Raw genomic sequence first — 17,567 nt, 5'->3', positions numbered from 1 at the left:
ACAACACTCAACAATACTAATTAATAATTCGTTTTATTCCTTCTTCTACCTAACTCTTTAGTAATCCGGTTACCTTCTTGTTGCTTCACAACTCAAATTCCATTAATTCATATCAATATCTTCTCATTCTTTCTTACCATGGATCTTCTCTGATCATGCTATCACTCACACTTGTCACCAATCAATCCACACAATCAACGTTTACTCTTGAACTAATTCTTTTTTTTTTCGCCTCTAGAAACCAAAACTTATTTCATACCGTTAATTGCCCAGGGAAATCACACACTAGTTTCACCTCTTGATGACACAAATTCCCAAACTTGGCCACTACCTACACATCGCGGAATAACTCGATCTCACTATACACCATTCGTTTCCATCCCTCTATAACGACCTTCCATCACATATATCCTTAACCAACACAATCCTAACCATCTCCCTCCATAAATCCTTACACATCCAAATTTGCCACAATACGCATCCCTCATCTCAACCTTACACTACTCAAACTCACAATTATATCACTCACCACGTCTCACAAAACATGCTCCATGCCTCAATAAGCTCATCAATCTCCCTTTTATTTTTCCACAATTTATCACAACCACATATAACTCATGTCCTCCCCTTAAAACTCATACCCATCAAAAGGTGCTACTCCTTAAATAACAAGGTCTGGTAACTTACGCATCAGGACCAACACATATGTAAAACAATGCATAAAGAAGCAAAAGAACATCTTTGAAATAACTACGACATGCAAGGAGGTAAAAAACGATAAGCATAAGACCGATACAGGGGTCACTAGATCGATTACAGCCTACTCGATCGAGTAGGTGAAGATCAGAAGCACGTACAATAAATGTAACACCCCCATTTATTTAAGAGCCTTTAGCAAGACATTCCCAATTAAATAAAGGTGTTACCATCATAGTAGTCTGAGGTAGTAAGTATAAAAGACAAACAATAACCAAAGTACTTTAAGACGATATAAATTAAAGTGCCTCAAAAGACTTTATTACAAAATTCCAACAAGATAAATAAATATTACAAAGTACATTTTTAAAACAATTGCAGCGGAAATAAAATAACTAGTGTCTAAATGAATTTAGGCGATCTATAGACTCAAGTGATAATCTCGTCCCAAGCTCTCCCTTTTAAGCATCCAACACTTCTCACAAGCTAACCTGAAATCAATCTGCTCCCAATTATGGTTCATCACAGATACACAGTCAACCACGAGGTTGAGTAGGATAACTAAACAACAATAACAATACGATACGATTAAAGGCTTAAACCAAGTCCATCACACACGGCTCATCCGCATGCCTCATCACACGCCACGACCAATCAAGCAACACAACTGACACCACACACGGTGTACTACTGATACGGCTGTCGCAACCCTATCAAAGATAAACCCGAAAGGTCTCTAACTAACGCAGCTAGGGAAGTCGGGGTCGAATCCATATGGAGGCTATTTTATCTACTTGCTCAACTAAGTTTGTCAGATGTCACAGTTGGGTTTTTTTTGGTTGATTTTATAACTAACTAATCTAACTAAACAACGAGAAGTAAATAAATCTAACAATAGAGACAAAGGGAACTAGGATTATCGGGTCACCAATGAATGTCCTATGGTCGTAGTCTAGGTCGCAGATTACTCACATGCGTCGGTCTAAGGAGTAATGAAAACGTCCTTCCGGTCCACTATTTACTCTAAAATACTACTAACTTAGCTTCCGCCCTCACTAGAGTATCCTAAAGAATTGTAGCGGGTCTCATTCCTTCCAATCTTCCGATCTAGATCAGAGTTTGCCAAAAACAACGAGAACAATTATGCGCATTAACCGTCTAATCGTCTTTAAAAGCTACTTATAACAACAAAGACATGAAACAAGCATCAGATCTGCAAACCTATTTAACTACCATCATTCATTCATGGTTCCCCTAAATCCTAGCGAGGGAATTAACTATGCATAATGAAATTAACGAAACTAATAACAACTAAAGCAATAATCAATAACAACATAATAATAAGAGGGAAGAAACGAAAGAACATAAACTAAATTAACAAGAGATTAAAGGAAGAGAAATTAAGGAAATAAGAGAATTAAATATGAAAAGGATAAAGAATTAATACTAGAATTAAGAGAAAGGAAGAGAAATTACATAGTTTAAGATCCGGAATAAGAAGAACAAAGCAACCTAATAGAGGTTCAAGCAGTAAAAAGTTCTGAACCCTTAACCTAATAAATGTTTTTCTCTTATATAGTAAGAGATTTTATTATCTAATAAAATATTATAGCTAAATATAATAAGTCTCGACATAAATATTGCGCGTCAGACTTGGTTTTGCTCGATCGAGCAACATAAAGTTGGTCGATCGAGTATTTTTTCCTGAAAGGCTCTCGATTGAGCACTAAAGCACTTGATCGAGTACAGTAAGAATCAAGGTAGTCGATCGAGAGATTTAAAGTACTCGATCGAACACAAAAAGTACTCGATCGAGCACTAAAGTACTCGATCGAGTGGTTTCAGCGCGTAATTCCTACTTCGCACACTTCAATTCAAACGGCCACCATTTCTTCGTTACTTGTCGGAATGAAGCGATTTGCATGGCGTTGGAAAGCTAAGAAGACAAGCTTTCACCTCCAGCTGGAATAACTTAAATATCGTTTGTAGAACTCGAGATATGGCCCTTCAAAATAGGCACTAGTAATTTAAAGCTCCGACTCAAATCATCTCCAAAATGTATGCATCGGGACAAGTTTTAAGCTTGATTAGGCTCCTCTCTAGTTCATACCTGCAAATAATACAAGACAAACCAAAGTAGACTATTCGGGGGACAGTTGTAGCTAAACACTACTAAATATTCATAGAAATGCGTGCAAATACGGTACAAAAAGTTTATATAAAATGCACGCATCAAACCTCCACAAACCAAACCTTTGCTTGTGCCCAAGAAAACTAAATGCAACTAACTAGTGGAACGGAGTGAAACTCAGAGCTAGCTACAAATCGTCCACCTAAACCAGTTTAATGCAATAAATCAACAAAATAGCAACAGTGTCAGATACAAACGAGTTATAAGGATGTTTAAAGAAGTAGCTGAACCGTCGACCTTGCAAGACCTTCAAAATTGGACTCTCACGGGTCACTCTCCTCTCATGAAGCAAAGGGTAGGCAATTATATGTAAGAGAGAAAGAAAAGTATAGTCGCTCACCTAAACTACGACCTACATAAACATGCGCGCAATCTAATATGATAAACAATTCTAGTTACCGTACACATACACTCCATCCAACAAGGTCCTATCACAAGCCGAGTACTTACAAAATATGGGAAGTAAGGTAATGGGTAAGAAAGGGCAAAACATTTTGGGAATGCGGAGGTAAAAGCCAAGCTAACACCTAAACAAACCAATATTACAGCATCCACTACTAAGCCAACTTCAAGAATAAATACAATGCCTTCATTGGCAATAAGCTCACTAAACCATCTAAATACTCCTCATAAAATCAAAATAAAACATAGGAGTAACATAATTCTCATTTTTTCCACTTCTTTTCTTCCTTCTTTTTTTTCTTTTTTTCATTTTTTCCGAATTTTTTTTTCATTTTTTTTTTCAATTCTTCTTCTCCTATTCATGCATACCAACCAACTTCCTTTTCAAAGCAAACCAAAATGACAATAAACAACATACCCGCAATAACTACTAAACTAGCTTGACTAGGGTAGACTAAGATTTGGACTGTAGTTAAGAGGGTCAAAACAAGTAAATTTGGCTATGTGAAGCTCATGGGTAGTAATGTAAGAAAGGGGAATGTAAGCACCTCCCCTACATGTGACACCGCCGCTAACCTGGTTGTATGCAAGCAATAAGAAAATAAATTTCATATTTATGCATTTGATATTACATGCTATGCAAGGAGTAACTACTCACAATCCTACAGGAAACTGGTCATAGACGTCACCAGTTTATACGGCTCTAAATCCTTAGAAATTATAAATAGGTTGCCAAAATCTTAGGTCAAGTCTATTCGTTCAGCTAAATTTCAACACAAACTCGTAGATTATGCAAATGAATATGCTAAGAGATGTCAAAATTGCAAGGCTTAGGCAAATTGACTAAATGTAGTGCAATTTCATCATTTAAATATACCGTTTCGACTCAACCTAATGCAAAGAAAATACATGATTTTTTGAGTTTTCGAAAGATTTTTTAATTTTTGAAATTAAAATAAACAATGCATGCAAAAATTAAACGTGCTAACTGAAATGCAATAAGAAAGATATGCAGACATAGATATGGATGCATATACCCTCCCCAAACCAAACCGTACAATGCCCTCATTGTACAGTTGTACTCAACAGCTAACAACAACAGCAAAAGGGGAAAGGGAAAATGCAAACTGAAGGAAATGAAGGAGATATAGAGCTAAGAAACTCACAGGATAGCATGAAATAGAGAGAGACCTCCCCAAACCAGCCAGCAACATGGGAGGTCATAGCTAGCAGCACCGGATCAACTCAATTCGCGAAAAGAATGCAGGTGTACCTGCAATTACGCAAATAGCGCCCCAAAAATACTACCAAAACCAAATCTAAAATGTTTCACAGTCTGTAGTCGAGAAAACTAATTATTAAGAACACAAAACTAAATAAAAGAATGTTTAAAAACTCCAAACAAAACAAAATCATGCCTCCCGGTCAGCGCTAGTTTCCGATAGGTACCAGCTCGACCTTCTTTTCTTCATCCACCCACGCAAATCAATGGCCTACACCAAGGCTTTTGACGGAATGCAGTCCCTTCAGCATCCATGATTTTTACTTTTGGTCGCCACATCATAGCATCGGAAGAACAGCGACTCTTTACAGCATCAACTACGCCACGTCTTCTCTTGGCCTTATCCCACGCCCTCTTGTTATGTAGGATGAAATCTTCAAATCCTCCTTCGGGGTCTTCTAACCTATCAAGACCTGTATAAGAAGAAACAAGACGAAATCCCTCGAACTTGCTCCGAAACTGGGGCAGAGACGTCAAATTAACAACAATATATGATTTAACGGAAGGATTAGGAGGAACCTCATCGGGATCAATAAAAGGAATAACATTACCTACAGTTAGATAGGACTAGTCTTCAATTACCTTCTTACCGTCATCTGGGATAGGCGTAACTGACGAGTAAACACTGTTCATAGCCAAATAATTCGATCGAGAATGAGTAGTGCTCGATCGAAGGGTTTCTTCACCAAAACTACTAGATCGAAGGCTTACAACTGTTTGATCGAAGTCTTCTTCATACAAAAAGTTCGATCGAACAGAAGAATATGTTCGATTGATGTCCTCCTACTGAACGGTGTTCGATCGACTAACAATGGGCTCTCGATGGAACTCTTCCTCATATAAAGCATTCGATCGAACATTGTAAGCTGTTCGATCGAATTTCTCATGCTGAACAGTATTGAAGTCTTCGAGATATGCTTCATTTTCAACAACATCTTCTATTTCCGAGTAGTACATATCTAAATCTTGCTCGGCAGCTACTTGAGCCAATTGTGACTCAAATCCCTTGAAAAAAGCTTCTCTAGATTTATCAGATTCTTGCACTAAATGTCCAAGTGTCTTCACTAAAGACTTCAATTCAGCAATCTCTTCCTTGTTGATAGTAGAGGGAGGAACTTGATGCGGCGAAAAGAAAATGAAGGCTTTTGAAAGCCTGCTAGTGAGTCGGATGTGGCGGCACATAGTAATTCTGTGGCGGAAGTGGAGAATAGTTTGGGTAACCCCCACTTTGAGAACCATAACGACCTTGTCTATACTGCCGATAGACATAGACTCGGTCATTCTCCTCATAACAAGTAACAACATAATGCCCCATAGCACCACATCTCTCACAAAATACCACCTGTTACGCTATGGGATGGAGTATAGGTGGAAGATCAAAGGTACTCCAGCCTTTCCTTTGATGATATTCTCCCAATAATCCTGTTTAGATAGACCTGTAGGACCTATCAAAACAGCACTAGAAAAGAAGATAAGAACTGCCTCAAGGAATAAATTCCTTGAGGCTTAAGATAAACTCAAATAAAACAAGTAAAAAGCGTCGCCTCCCCGGCAACGGCGCCAAAATTTGATACGGCTATCGCAACCCTATCAAAGATAAACCCAAAAGGTCTCTAACTAATGCAGCTAGGGAAGTCGGGGTCAAATCCACGGGGAGGCTATTGTATATACTTGCTCAACTAAGTCTGTCAGATGTCACCATTGGGGGATTTTGGTTGAATTTATAACTAACTAGTCTAACTAAACAACGAGATGTAAATAAATCTAACAATAGAGAGAAAGGGAACTAGGATTGTCGGGTCACCATTGAATGTCCCATGGTCGTAGTCTAGGTCGCAGATTAGTCACATACGTCGGTCTAAGGGGTAATGAAAAGGTTCTTCCGGTCCGCTATTCACCCTAAAATACTACTAACTTAGCTTCCGCCCTCATTAGAGTATCCTAAAGAATTGTAGCGAGTCTCACTCCTTCCAATCTTCCGATCTAGGTCATAGTTTGCCAAAAACAACTAGAACAATTATGCGCATTAACCGTCTAATCGTCATTAAAAGCTACTTATAATAACAACGACATGAAACAAGCATCATATCTATAAACCTATTTAACTACCATCATTGATTCATGGTTCCCCTAAATCCTAGCGAGAGAATTAGATATGCATAATGAAATTAACGAAACTAATAACAACTAAAGAGATAATCAATAACAACATAATAATAAGAGGGAAGAAACGAAATAACATAAAGTAAATTAGCAAAGAGATTAAAGGAAGTGAAATTAGAAAAATAAGAGAATTAAAGATGCAAAGGATAAAGAATTAATATTAGAATTAAGATAAAGGAAGAGAAACTACAGAGTTTAAGATCCGGAATAAGAAGAACAAAGCAACGTAATAGAGGTTCAAGTATTGAAAAGTTACGAACCCTTAATTAACCTAATGAATGTTTTTCTCTTATATAGTAAGAGATTTTATTATCTAATAAAATATTATAGCTAAATATAGTAAGTCTTGACATAAATATTGCGCGTCAGACTTGGTTTTGCTCGATCGAGCGACATAAACTTGGTCGATCGAATATTTTTTCCTCAAAGGCTCTCGATCGAGCACTAAAGCACTCGATCAAGTACATTAAGAATCAAGGTAGTCGATCGAGAGATTTAAAGTACTCTATCAAACACAAAATGTACTCGATCGAGCACTAAAGTACTCGATCGAGTGGTTTCAGCGCGTAATTCCTGCTTCCCGCACTGACTTCAAAGGGCCTCCATTTCTTCGTTACTTGTCGGAATGAAGCGATTTTCATGGCGTTCGAAAGCTAAGAAGACAAGATTTCACCTCCAGTTGGAATCACTTGAATATAAGTTGAAGAACTCGAGATATGTCTCTTCAAATAGGCACTAGTAATTTGAAGCTCTTATTTTGCTCGCCTTGCTATCTTACTTCTACGCGCATCACAATTAGTAGTTTCCAAGCTCCGACTCAACGCATCTCCAAAGTGTATGCATAGGGACAGGTTTTATGCTTTATTATGCCCCTCTCCGGTTCATACCTGCAAATAATACAAGACAAACCAAAGTAGACTATTCGGGGGACATTTGTAGCTAAACACTACTAAATATGCATAGAAATGCGTGTAAATACAGTACAAAAAGTCTATATAAAATGCACGCATCAACTACTCAGGTCCACGACAACCTACGAACACCGTCGTGCCTGGCAGACCAAAACCGTACAAGACCACGGCTCTTCCACATCCCCGTGCCTGAATGACCAAATAATCTCAAAGCATTGCCATTCCTCTTTCACAACTCCAACCAACAATGATAACAATGTGATCATGAGACAACAATCATAACAATATGCTCGAGACAACAATTACGACGATGTGCTCAGGACAACAATTACAATAATATTCATCTTTCAACAATTCCCCAATTACCAATATAGTATAATTAAGTAGTTAACCTACCATTTAGCAATTCTTCTCAACCAATCAAACAATCAAAAAGCTTCTTCAACAAATTCACCACCTAAACAAATAATTAAATTATGTATAATTAATAACTAATCTCGTTAATGAATTTAAGATGTAAACTACCCAAAACAATCCCGCAAAACCATAACTAACACGCCCTACATCACGGGTGACCCGACGGCGGCAATCCGTCGGTCAACGCCCCTCCCACGGTCACGGTGGTCAACGGCTCAAGGTACGGTCAAGATCAAACGTAAATAATTGATATGAGGCGATTAGATAACTTACCACAATTTAATTAGCGAAAGATAAAAACTCCGTCTTAAAGTTGTCTCACAAAAGCTCTCCTCACAATTGTATTGAGTTTTTTGTGAAGTATAAATATGATGGTAAGGCATAGGGTAGGTATTTATATAAGTTGGTTGATGTAGTTGGAAGGTTCTAGGAAAGTGCTTTTAATATTAAAATAATGAAAATATCTTAGTACATAGGTAAAACCCAAACCACATACCACCTTCCCTTCAAACACGGTCCAACCCGTCACCCATCACTGTCCAACCCGTGGTCACACTTGGTCCAACCCAGTCCGTCTAATTTGTTTATTTTATTTTTCTTTTCTTTTTACGACAACAACTTATTATTATTTATTCACTTCTTATAAATATAAATTATTAATTATTAATTAAAAATACAAAGTATTACAATCTTCCCTCCTTAAAAAGAACTTTGTCCTGAATTTCACCACACCATATTACCGAATCCATCAACTACACGATAAATGACCAAAATCAACGCGATGTGATATTCTACCCCTGAAAGAAAAAAGGTTACATCGTCGTAACCAACATACCTTACGCAGACAAATGAGGATACTTCTCCTTCATCTCAGCATCAACTTCCCAGGTAGCTTCCTCTACATTATGATTAAACCATAAAACTTTCACCAAAGCAATCTCACTATTCCTAGTCTTTCTCAACTTCCTGTCCAAAATTTCCTTTGCCACTTCCTCATAAGACAAATTCTCATTCATCTCAACTGTCTCAGCTTCTAACACATGAGTAGCATTACATACATACTTCCTCACTGTGAAACATGAAAAACATTATGTACTCTTGCTAAAGTTGGTGGTAGTGTAAGACGATATGCCACTTCACCAACCCTGTCTAAAATCTCATAAGGTCCAATGTACTTCTGACTCAACTTCCCTCTCTTGCCAAACCACATCACACCCTTCATTGGTGATACTTTCAATAACACTTATCTCCCACCATAAACTCAATCTTACTCCTCTTCAAATCTGCATAACTCTTATGTCGATCTTGTGCAGCTTTGATCTTTTGTCTAATCACATGTACTTGTTCAACCATCTGCTGAATCAACCCAGGCCCTAATGTCACGGCATTAGTGACACCATCCCAACAAATTGGACTCCGAAACTTCCTTCTATACAAAGCCTCAAAAGACGCCATACCAATACTAGCATGATAACTGTTATTATAAGAAAATTCTATCAGATCTAACCTCTCTTCCCATGAACCTCCAAACTCCAAGACACAAGCTCTTAACATACTCTAAAGTCTGAATAGTCCTCTCAGTCTCTCCATTTGTAGCTGGATGAAATGCAGTGCTCATTTTCAAGGTCGTACCCATACACTTCTGTAACTCTTGCCAGAACTTAGAAATAAACCTTGAATCACGATCAGAAAGAATATCCTTTAGAATCCCATGTAATTTCACAATATTCCTTACATAAGCTTTAGCCAATTCAGGCTTACTCCATGTGTCTTTCAAAGGAATAAAATCCGCCGTCTTAGTCAAACAGTCTCCTATCACCTAAATAATATTATCGCCCTTCTGAGTGCGAGGCAAACCAACAATAAAATCCATAGAAATGCTCTCCCACTTCCATTTAGGCACATCTAAAGACTGTACTTTCCCTTGTGGTCTCTTATGCTCACCTTTTACCCTTTGATCAACTAGACATCTCGAAACAAACTCACCAACCTCCTTCTTCATCCCAGGCCACCAAAACGCCTTCTTCAAATCTTTATATAACTTATCCCCTCCAGGATGCACATAATATGGTGTAGAATGTGCTTCTGTCAAAATCATTCTTTTCAATTCTTCATCATCAAGTACTGTAACACCCCCATTTATTCGGGAGCCTTTAGCTACACATTCCCAAATAAATAGAACTGTTACCATCTCGGTTTCCCGAGGTAGTGAATAACAAAGTACAACAAACCAAAGTACTTTAAATTAAAACTTTAACGATTACAGGTTTATTACAAATTTAATCAACTAAAACTTAATGTAAAATATTTACAACTCGCAGCGGAAATAAATAAAGTGACATAATTATTCTATGTGATCTAGACTTCTACTATGGTCCAAGTTAAGCTCTCGTCCCGATGCTCCCGAGTCAGCTAATCTTTAGTACTTGTCAAATCTGCTCCCCATAAAACGGTTCACCGCTGGTGTTCACGAATACACAGTCAACCGCGAGGTTGAGTAGGAATAAAACTAAACAACAAGAACATACAATTATCAATCCAATTCAATTCACTTTCTTGCACAACCCCCTGACAACGTGCTCCTTTCCTTTACTTAGCACAACTCCCTTAACAACGTGCTCACATTACTTTGGTACCCCTCCCTTAACAACGTACCGCAATATGTAATAGTACCCCTCCCTCACAACGTACATATTACTATCCCCCAGTGTACAAACTCTCTCAACAACGTACACTGACTGTCGCACAGCTTTACACATTAGTCACATTCCAACCAACGATAGCAATTCAAATCACCTCTTCAATACTATTAATATTAGCCAACACAAATCAATATAATTCACCCTCCGAACAATTACGATATGATCAATCAATACATGCAACATAATTCTCCCTTCCAATAATTACGATAATATCAACCAACACAATTCACATACGATCAATTCACTTTAACGTAAGTAATCTACCATACCAAACATAGATAATTAAAAGTCGAGTTGAGTAGGATTATCCCTACCTGGTAAACGATTCCAATTAAGCAGCTTAAGAAATCCAAATAATTGAAGCAATCCGATTATAATTCTTCACAACCGTCACCTAATCTAAATATCATAATTCAATTCAATTTAATTATTTAATTATTTATTTATTCCTTTTATTTACTTATTCAAAATAATTATTTATTATATTTATTAAAGGTCACGATATTAAAACCCGACCCAATTACAAACCCGAGTTACCCAAATAAAAAACCCGTCTTAAAACTAAATAAGTCAAACCTAACAACCACCCACGTAAAACCCACGAACTCCCCCTTTTTAACCCATGTAAACCATCATCAACCCCCCCTAAACCCGTCTATACCAACACCACGAGTCCACCAATCGCACCACCCAGCCCGGACACCACTAGCTCGCACCTCAACACGACCACACACGCCTTAGCTGCCAGTCACGCTGTAATACTACGTATTTATAGTCTTGGGGGTACTCTATCGAGTAGGCCTTACTCTGTCGAGTAAGGGTAAGTGGCGAAGCAAAATAGTTTCTGACCTGTTGGGCACTCGATCGAGTAGTGGGGCACTCGATCGAGTAGGGTACTGATCGAGTACCTTGGGTACTCGATCGAGTGTCCGATTTACTGGGAGTTTTTCGCGTTTTTGTTAATTATGCGATTAGGGTATTTCAACATAATCGTCGTTGTTTTAATTCACTTTTACCAAAACCTAAAACCTTTTAAGAGAGAAAGCGATCATCATCTTCTTAATCGCATCCTTAACAATTCCCGAGTTCGGACGGTCGGTTCGTATCGTAGTTCGTGTCGTTGGATTCCTTGCGTCGAGGGTAAGCTTTTAGTATAATTTATATAATGTTTTGCTAGGTTTGGTCAAACCCTAATTTAGGATTTGGGGGTTTTATGAATAATAAGTAATTGGTAGTCTTTATGTGTTATATGTTAGGAGGAGAATTCGTAGAAGAGGCGTTTTGAGACAAATTGTAGATACCGTCTGCGTGTTGTGCTTTCCGGGTAGGATTTCTGCTCGATATTAGTCCCATAATGGGATATTGGTGATGTCTTTGTAATTAGTTGTTTGATATGATGATTGTGATTGTGATTGTGATTGTGATTGTGATTGTGATTGGTTTCTATGGCTCTCGAGATGCGTTCTCGGCTGAGTGGGGTCACTTGCGGGAGTGATCTCACGCCCTAGTTTCGCCCTTCGTGGAACCCGCCACGAAAGGGGATGTGCACATTAATGGACAGGGTTATCGCTCGTACGATGAGCGGGGCTTAGGTGGGAACGGCTGCGGTCCCCATCGCGGGTCGGTCCAAAGGGACGGTCGGATTGAGATGATGGGAGTTGGTGGTGTGTGTGTGTGTTCAGCTGTCTGTTTGTCTTATTGTTGTTATCTATATTGATTGTGTGATTAGTACTGACCCCGGTGTTGTTTTGTAAACCTGCGGTGATCCATTCGGGGATGGTGAGCAGATATTGAACAGGTATAGAGATGATACTGGGATAGCTGGGATGGCCACGACATGACGATAGAGTCTTCCGCTGTAGTTTAGTATTTATTTACATTTCAGTTGAGAACAGATAGTTTGGAATAATGTATTGTACTTTCAGTTTGGTTTCGAGGATTGTAATTATTCATTAAATTACTTATAATAAATGTTGTTTCTGTTTTGTCTATTTGATTATCATACCTCGGGCAACCGAGATGGTGATGTCTTCATACCTGAGTGGTCCTGGTAAGGCACTCGGAGTATGGGGGTGTTACAAATGGTATCAGAGCGACGATCCTGAAACCTGTAACCAATGAACTTAATGAACATAGGGAGTCAATTAAAATGAACCCGGGGTAAAAGTTGTAGGAGCTAGTGCAAAGGCTTGGGAGACGTCCTAAAGTCGCGGGGGTCGCCCTACAACTTTGAACCGGCCACATGGGGGAAATGTGTGTTGAGTCATGTGTGTGCTTAGTAACTTGCGTAACAATGTGATGGAATGTGTTGATGGTTGGATGTTCGAATTGGAAGTTGATGAGATGAAAGAAAAGTAATGTTATATATATATAGACATTGTTGATGAAATGATAGCATGATGGAATGTTTTTACAACGTGGCAATTAATAGCATGATTGTTATGATATAATGTGATTTATAAAGTTAGCATGTTAGTATACGACGTAATATGCGGGTAGCTCTTACGTATTGGTGGTACTTGATCGAGTGAGGCTGACTCGATCGGGTAGGTTTTGGCGATTTTGAGTCCAGAATCGAGTTTTGGGGCACTCGATCGAGTAACTAGGGTACTCGATCGAGTAGAAATCACTCGATCGAGTAGCCTAGATACTCGATCGAGTGGGTTAGAGATCAGAAGGTTTGTTTGGTTCTGGAGTTTGGGTACTCGATCGAGTACATGGGGGCACTCGATCGAGTAGCCCGTTACTCGATCGAGTGGGTTTGGATACTCGATCGAGTAGGTTCTGGGCAGCGCGTTTTCGTGTTTTGAGGTTTAGTACGCGTGTTTATGTTTATCCCTTTCTTATATAGCTTCAAGATGCCGCCCAAGAGAAATGCTTTGTACGCGAGAGCTGAGCTTATGACTACGGACGACATCGTCAAGATGTTAGAGCACCAGACGCTCTTCCGAGACCCCGAAGAGAGTGAATGAGGACAAGGATAAGAGTAAGGAGAAGGAGGTTGACCATGCTAAAGTCAGCCTCTATATTGCGAGGTTTAACCCGAAGGAGTACAAGGGAGTTGAGGAGCCTAACCATCTTGATAGTTGGCTGAGGGAGATGGAGAACATACTAGATTTAGTTCGCTGTCCTGATGAGATGAGAGTGGATCAGGCTGCATTCTATCTGAGGGAGGCAGCTGGCAAATGGTGGGATTCAGTGAAAGTGAGTGCCAAGGAGATATATACCAACCAAGGGTTACCTGCTATACCTTGGGAGGAGTTTCGTAGGGGTCAGAGGAAGGAGTTCGTACCAGAACTTGTGAGGAGTAAGTTGAGAGAGGAGTTCGACAAGTTTAAGATGACGGCCGAGATGTCTGTGGCCGAGTACTACAGCGGTTCAATGAGAAATCCAGATATGCCGAGGATATGGGTTTGAGTGAGGAGAATCTGGCTTTGAGGTTTGAGAGAGGGCTAACCACGAATATTATGGATAAGTTACCCGTGGGAGTCCTTACGATGTGAAGGAAGCGTATAAGAGGGCCGGGAGAGCCGAGAGACTAGTGGAGATGGCTCGGGAGAGGTCGGGTGGGGAGAAGAGGAAGTCCGAGAGCGAGGGTGGTGGCCAATCTAATTTCAAGAAAGGCAACCACAATCAATCTAAGGGATTTTCTTCCGGTCCGGGTTTAGTCTTGGAACTTCCTTTGGGCGAGGTCGTGGGAGTGTGAGCAACAGGGGGAGTGACTCGCTTTGGTTGTGGTGGCGTAGGCCACAAGAGACATGAGTGCACGAGCGCACCGGATCTTTTCGAGACTCGCACGAGCTTTGAAAGCAATGCACCACCGGATCATGGCCAAACCGGGAGGTCGAGCTACCGAGTGGAGGCAACCGCAACGGCGGTAATTCTTATGCGAAGACACCGATGAACAACAACAACAATCAAGGGTCGGGTGCTAAGCCGACCGCATCGCCTAGTCTTGTCCAGGGAGGTGGGCGTAAGACCATGGCAAGTTGTTCATGATGGACAAGAAGGCAAACCGAGGAGGATGCGCACGTTATCACCCCAGACATTCCTTGTTAATGGTATTCCTACGTTTGTTTTGTTTGATTCGGGGGCTTCTCGGTCGTTTGTGTCTTCGAGTCATGTAAAAACATTGGGTTTGAGGGTGTATGAGTCTGTTAGGGAGCAAGTTTTCATACCTTCAGGTGAGTCCGTATCGTGTGGGAGGTTGTTTAGAGATGTATCTTTGATAGTTGGGCAAGTCGATTTCCCTGTAGACTTGCTAGAGTTTCCTTTTAATGGTTTTGAGATGATAGTTGTGATGGATTGGTTAGGAAAGTATAAGGCTAAGATAGACTGTCATCAAAAGAAAGTGTCCCTAAGAGGTCCTAAGGGTGTAAGTGTGTCTTATCGTGGGTTTCTAGTCAAACCCAAAGTTAAGTTGATTGCAATTGTCACCTTGAAGTCGTATTCGAGGAAGGGATGTCCTTTGATCCTGTGCCATGTGAGAGATGACCGGATAGAGAGCCCGACAGTTGATGAGATACCGGTGGTGGGAGAGTTTGCGATGTTTTTCCGAGGAGATTCCGGTTGCCACCGAAGAGGGAGATAGATTTCACCGTTGAGTTGAAGCCAGGGATGGGGCCAATCTCTAAGGCACCCTACCGTATGGGTCCTAAGGAGATGGAGGAGCTTAGGAAGCAGTTGGATGATTTGATAGAGAAGGGATACATTAGACCAAGTGTATCGCCTTGGGGAGCACCAGTTCTTTTCGTGAAGAAGAAAGATGGGAGTTTGAGGTCAGTGCATAGATTACCGGAGTCGAACCGTGTGACGATAAAGAACAAGTATCCTTTGCCAAGGATAGATGACCTGTTTGATCAGTTGAGTGGTGCAACAGTCTTTTCTAAGATTGATTTGTGGTCGGGGTACCATCAGGTGAAGATTAGAGATGTGGACATACCGAAGACAGCTTTCACGTCAAGGTATGGCCACTATGAGTATGTGGTGATGCCATTTGGGTTGTCTAATGCGCCGGCAGTGTTTATGGATTTGATGAATAGGATCTTCAGACAGTTCTTGGATCAGTTTGTAGTAGTGTTTATCGATGACATCTTGGTCTACTCTAAGACTAAGGAGGAGCATGAGGAGCATCTGAGGATCGTGTTGCAGACTTTGAGGGATCATGAGTTGTATGCTAAGCTGTCCAAGTGTGAGTTCTGGTTGGAGAAAGTTGCCTTTCTGGGGCATGTAATCTCTAAAGATGGGGTAGCTGTGGATCCGGCGAAGATTGAGGCAGTGACAAAGTGGGAAGCACCAAAGAATGTTGCTGAAGTGAGGAGTTTCTTGGGTTTAGCTGGATACTACAGACGGTTCGTGAAGGATTTCTCCAAGATAGCTAGACCGATGACAGCGTTGATGAGGAAAGAGAACAGGTTTCGTTGGGATGAGAGTTGTGAGACGGCGTTTCAAACCTTAAAGGAGCGTTTGACCACAGCTCCTGTCTTGGCATTGCCTGAAGGGAGCGAGAATTTCGAGGTCTATACAGATGCCTCGAAGAATGGGTTGGGATGTGTGTTGATGCAGAATGGTAAAGTAATTGCCTATGCTTCTAGGCAGTTGAAGCCTTATGAGGAGAACTACCCTACTCATGACCTGGAGTTGGGTGCAGTGGTGTTTGCTCTCAAGATTTGGAGGCACTACCTTTATGGAGCAATCTTTAAGGTATTTTCTGATCACAAGAGTCTCAAGTACATCTTCACGCAGAAGGAGTTGAACATGAGACAGAGGAGGTGGATGGAGCTGATTGGTGACTACGACATGGAAATCATCTACCATGAAGGGAAGGCCAATGTTGTTGCTGATGCTTTGAGTAGAAAGAGTGTACATTCCTTGTGTACAGCTCTATCTTTGATGAGGCTGAGGGATGAGGTAGCGAGCTTTGGGATTCATATGATGCAGAATGGAGATGCTATGGGTGATATGACAGTACACATGGAGTTTTATGATGACATTCGGGATAAGCAGGCTTTGGATCCTAAGATAGTGGAGTGGAGAGCTGGAGTAGAGAAAGGGACAGTGTCCCGGTTTTCCATTCATACAGATGGTAGCTTGAGGTTTGATGGTAGGTGGTGTGTTCCTAATGATGAGGAGTTGAAAAAGACAATCATGACAAGCGCATTGCACACCATATTCGATTCATCCGGTGGAGACAAGCTTTACAAGGATTTGAAGAAAACGTTTTGGTGGCCTGGGATGAAGAAAGAGACAAAGAGTTTGTGTCCCGTTGTCTGACATGCCAGAGAGTTAAAGGGGAACAGAGAAGACCACAAGGTAAGGTTCAGTCTTTAGAGGTGCCTGAGTGGAAGTGGGAATCCATTTCCATGGATTTCATTGTGGGTTTGCCTAAGAGTCAACAAGGTAACAATATGATTTGGGTGATAGTGGATCGTCGACCAAGTCACTCACTTTGTTCCAATGAAAGATACATGGACTAAGGCACAATCGGCTATGGCCTATCGAAAGAACGTGCTTAAGTTACATGGAGTCCCTAAGGACATAGTGTCTGACAGAGATGCGAGGTTTATATCAAGGTTTTGGAAGGAGTTGCAGGAATCGTTGGGAACAGCTTTGAAGATGAGTACAGCATTTCATCCTGCGACAGACGGGCAGACTGAGAGAACAATCAAGACTCTTGAGGATATGTTGCGAGCTTGTGTGATGGATTTTGGTGGTAGCTGGGAGCAGAGGTTGGACTTGATAGAGTTTTCTTACAACAACAGCTATCACACTAGTATTGGTATGGCACCGTTTGAGGCTTTGTA

The 17,567-nt window shown here is 40.5% G+C and overlaps 1 protein-coding gene and 1 long non-coding RNA gene across 2 annotated transcripts; both read right to left on the bottom strand.

The window, feature by feature from the left end:
- Nucleotides 1-1,129: 1,129 nt before the first annotated feature.
- LOC141621717 (uncharacterized) lies at nt 1,130-8,406 on the bottom strand. The gene is made up of 3 exons (XR_012532609.1): nt 8,336-8,406; nt 8,042-8,102; nt 1,130-1,198 (listed from the first exon to the last, which is right to left on the bottom strand). It is a non-coding gene; the product is annotated as an uncharacterized LOC141621717 (long non-coding RNA).
- Nucleotides 8,407-8,898: 492 nt separating this feature from the next.
- LOC141619387 (uncharacterized) lies at nt 8,899-9,517 on the bottom strand. Its single transcript, XM_074436404.1, has 2 exons — nt 9,304-9,517; nt 8,899-9,131 (listed from the first exon to the last, which is right to left on the bottom strand). The coding sequence occupies exons 1-2, from the start codon at nt 9,515-9,517 to the stop codon at nt 8,899-8,901; spliced, it is 447 nt and encodes a 148-aa protein (XP_074292505.1).
- Nucleotides 9,518-17,567: the final 8,050 nt, after the last annotated feature.

The sequence above is a fragment of the Silene latifolia genome, chromosome X, assembly GCF_048544455.1.
Source record: "Silene latifolia isolate original U9 population chromosome X, ASM4854445v1, whole genome shotgun sequence".
NCBI lineage: Eukaryota > Viridiplantae > Streptophyta > Magnoliopsida > Caryophyllales > Caryophyllaceae > Silene > Silene latifolia.
This window is presented reverse-complemented; position numbering and strand designations above follow the sequence as displayed.

Bases quoted from the DNA above. Each gene is read 5' to 3' on its own strand.
- LOC141619387 (XM_074436404.1), bottom strand. From the start codon at position 9,517: ATGGCGTCTTTTGAGGCTTTGTATAGAAGGAAGTTTCGGAGTCCAATT. The intron at 9,132-9,303 runs GTTATTGAAAGT...CATGTTTCACAG, and splicing joins GTTTATGGTGGGAGATAAGT to TGAGGAAGTATGTATGTAAT.